Source organism: Crocuta crocuta, unplaced genomic scaffold (genome assembly GCF_008692635.1).
Source record: "Crocuta crocuta isolate KB4526 unplaced genomic scaffold, BGI_CrCroc_1.0 scaffold139, whole genome shotgun sequence".
NCBI lineage: Eukaryota > Metazoa > Chordata > Mammalia > Carnivora > Hyaenidae > Crocuta > Crocuta crocuta.
This window is the reverse complement of record NW_027533258.1, coordinates 11,661,893-11,664,043: the sequence shown is the minus strand read 5'-3', so window position 1 is coordinate 11,664,043 and position 2,151 is coordinate 11,661,893. Positions and strand designations below refer to the sequence as shown.

The 2,151-nt window shown below is 68.0% G+C and overlaps 1 protein-coding gene across 1 annotated transcript in view; it reads left to right on the top strand.

Annotated features, from left to right (window-relative positions):
- Positions 1–2,151, top strand: part of SPNS3 (SPNS lysolipid transporter 3, sphingosine-1-phosphate (putative)) — a 33,329-nt gene that overhangs the window by 27,322 nt on the left and 3,856 nt on the right. The window contains exon 9 of the mRNA XM_077746887.1: positions 107–172. Coding sequence (XP_077603013.1) covers positions 107–172 — 66 coding nt within the window. The remainder of the gene's footprint in view (positions 1–106; positions 173–2,151) is intronic.

Below are 2,151 nucleotides of genomic sequence, written 5' to 3'. Positions count from 1 at the left end.
CCGCCCCAGCAAACCTGGTGGCGCCTTTCTCTGCGGCCTCGGTCTCTCTCTGCAGGTGGGAGGAGACCAGGCAGGGAGGGGCGCTGACCCGGGTCCTTGTCCACAGGTGCTCCTGGCTCTCGGGGAGCTGCTTCTGTCCTGCAACTGGGCGGTGGTTGCCGACATCCTGCTGGTAGGTATGGGGTCTGCGTGGCGGCTGGTCCTGGGGCGCCCGGAGCAGAGGGAGCTGGGGGCTGTCTGTGGGGCTGGGTCTCTGTTGAGGGTGGCCTGGAGGCTGGGGGTGGGGGACTTCAGGGACCATGGGGCAGGGGACTGAGGTCACCGGACAGTTACTGTGGACCGGACCTTCCTGACACTCTCAAACACATCCTCTGACTGTTGGCTCCATTTTGCAGATGAGCAAGTGGAGGCTCAGGGAAGGCAGGTGCCCGGACCAAAGTCACACAGCGTGCAAAGGCGCTGAGCCAGGACAGGGGCCTAGGCTTTTTTCACTCCTCCCCTCGCTCTTTCTTGACTATACTTGTCAGCAAGCAGGCTCCGGGTGTGGGGACGGGGACGAGGGACGTTATAGCCACCGAGCCAGGCGGGTCCAGGCCGCGAGGCCAGGGGCCGGCTCGCGCACTCCAAGGCCTGGAGTCCGCCCGACCACGTGACTCCGCCACGTCCAGAGTCGGGCGTGGCCCTCACGCTCTGTCCAGGCTCCCCGCTTCCCTCCAGGAGTCACCAGGGGGGCACTCTGAACACCGGTGAGCTGTGCCCTTGTGGGTAACAGGGGGCCCCAGACCCGGGGACCCCCACGAGCCCTCCTGCCTCCCGGAAGCCTGGCACAGCCAGCACCGTGCACGGGGGCGCCCGGGGGCCTGCGACGGGCTGGCAGCCGTCCTGCGGTCACCTGGCGCCGGGCCTGGTCCTGGACGCAGGAGACGCACGCGGCTTTCAGCCCCGCCTCCGCCGCTCAGCAGCTGTGTGTCGTGGGCAAGTCGCTCTGTGTCGGGGAGCCTCGGTTTCCCCATGTGCACAGCGGGGTGAGATACTCGCGGGCACTGCGAGCACGGATGAGGCAACAATGTGGGGCTCGGGCTGGTGCTGGCGGGGGCCACCCAGCCCCCTCGGCCTTCTCCAGTCCCGCGCCCCCCACGCGACTTGGAGAGGGCGTGGGGAGGTGCGATCTCTTACTGACCCCACGAGGCCTGCTGCCCCCGCCACGGCCCAAGTTCAGCGGGTGTAGACCACGCTGCCCTTTGACTCCCGGGGGGCCGATCAGCTGCAGGGCTGGTGGTCTCTCCTGCCCCCCCTCCAGCCCCGACTCGGCCACAGAGCGGGTGAACGGCCCTCAGCCTCAGTCTCCTGAGGCGGCCAGGACCTCGTAATGTCTTCTTCAGGGCGTGGCCCCCTTTCAGGCACCAGGAGCCTGGCGACCCCCCACCCTGACCTCTGGGCGCTCAGATGGGGCTGAAAGCCACCCCCGGGGCGCTGCCCCTTTCCACGTGGCTGCCCCAGATCGGGGAGGGCTGTGCCCGGGTCACCCCGGTGTCTGTGTTTGCAGAAATGATTAACCTGGTGGAGCCAGGCTCTCAGTGAAGGACTGATGTCAAACGCTCGGGGGGCCAGAGCTGGGCCGATCCTTCCGGAGCTTGGAGCCCGGTCCCCAACAGAGGAAGTAGGGGCTCCAGGAGGCAGTGGTCTTGGGCCACATGCAGGTGGGGGCAGGCTGTGGCGGACAGGGTGTGTGCAGTGGGGGAGGGTGTGGGTGGTGAGGGAGGCCGGGAGTGTAGACAGCTCTGACCGGAAGCTGCGTGGACTAGAGGGAGGAAGGCTGGGTGGAAGGCGGGAAGGTCACCAGAGGTGAGGCAGGAGCAGCCCCAGGCGCAGGGAGGGCGGGACGGAGGGGTCCGGTCCAGCGGGTGAGCCCTGGGCGGGAAGTGAGTGGAGCTCCCGTCTGCATTGGGCACTTCGTCCTGAGGCCCGAGGAGCCCTGGAGACCCCGCTGGCATCTCGTATTCCCGCCCCCCCCGCTGAGCTCCCCTGACCGACGGCATCTCCAGCTCCCTCCCCAGCGTGCTGTCTGTCTGGGCCCCTCGGGGCTACTCACCCCTGGCAGCAGGGAAGGGAGCAGAAGTGGATCTCAGCCCCCTCCTCGGTCTGTCTTCC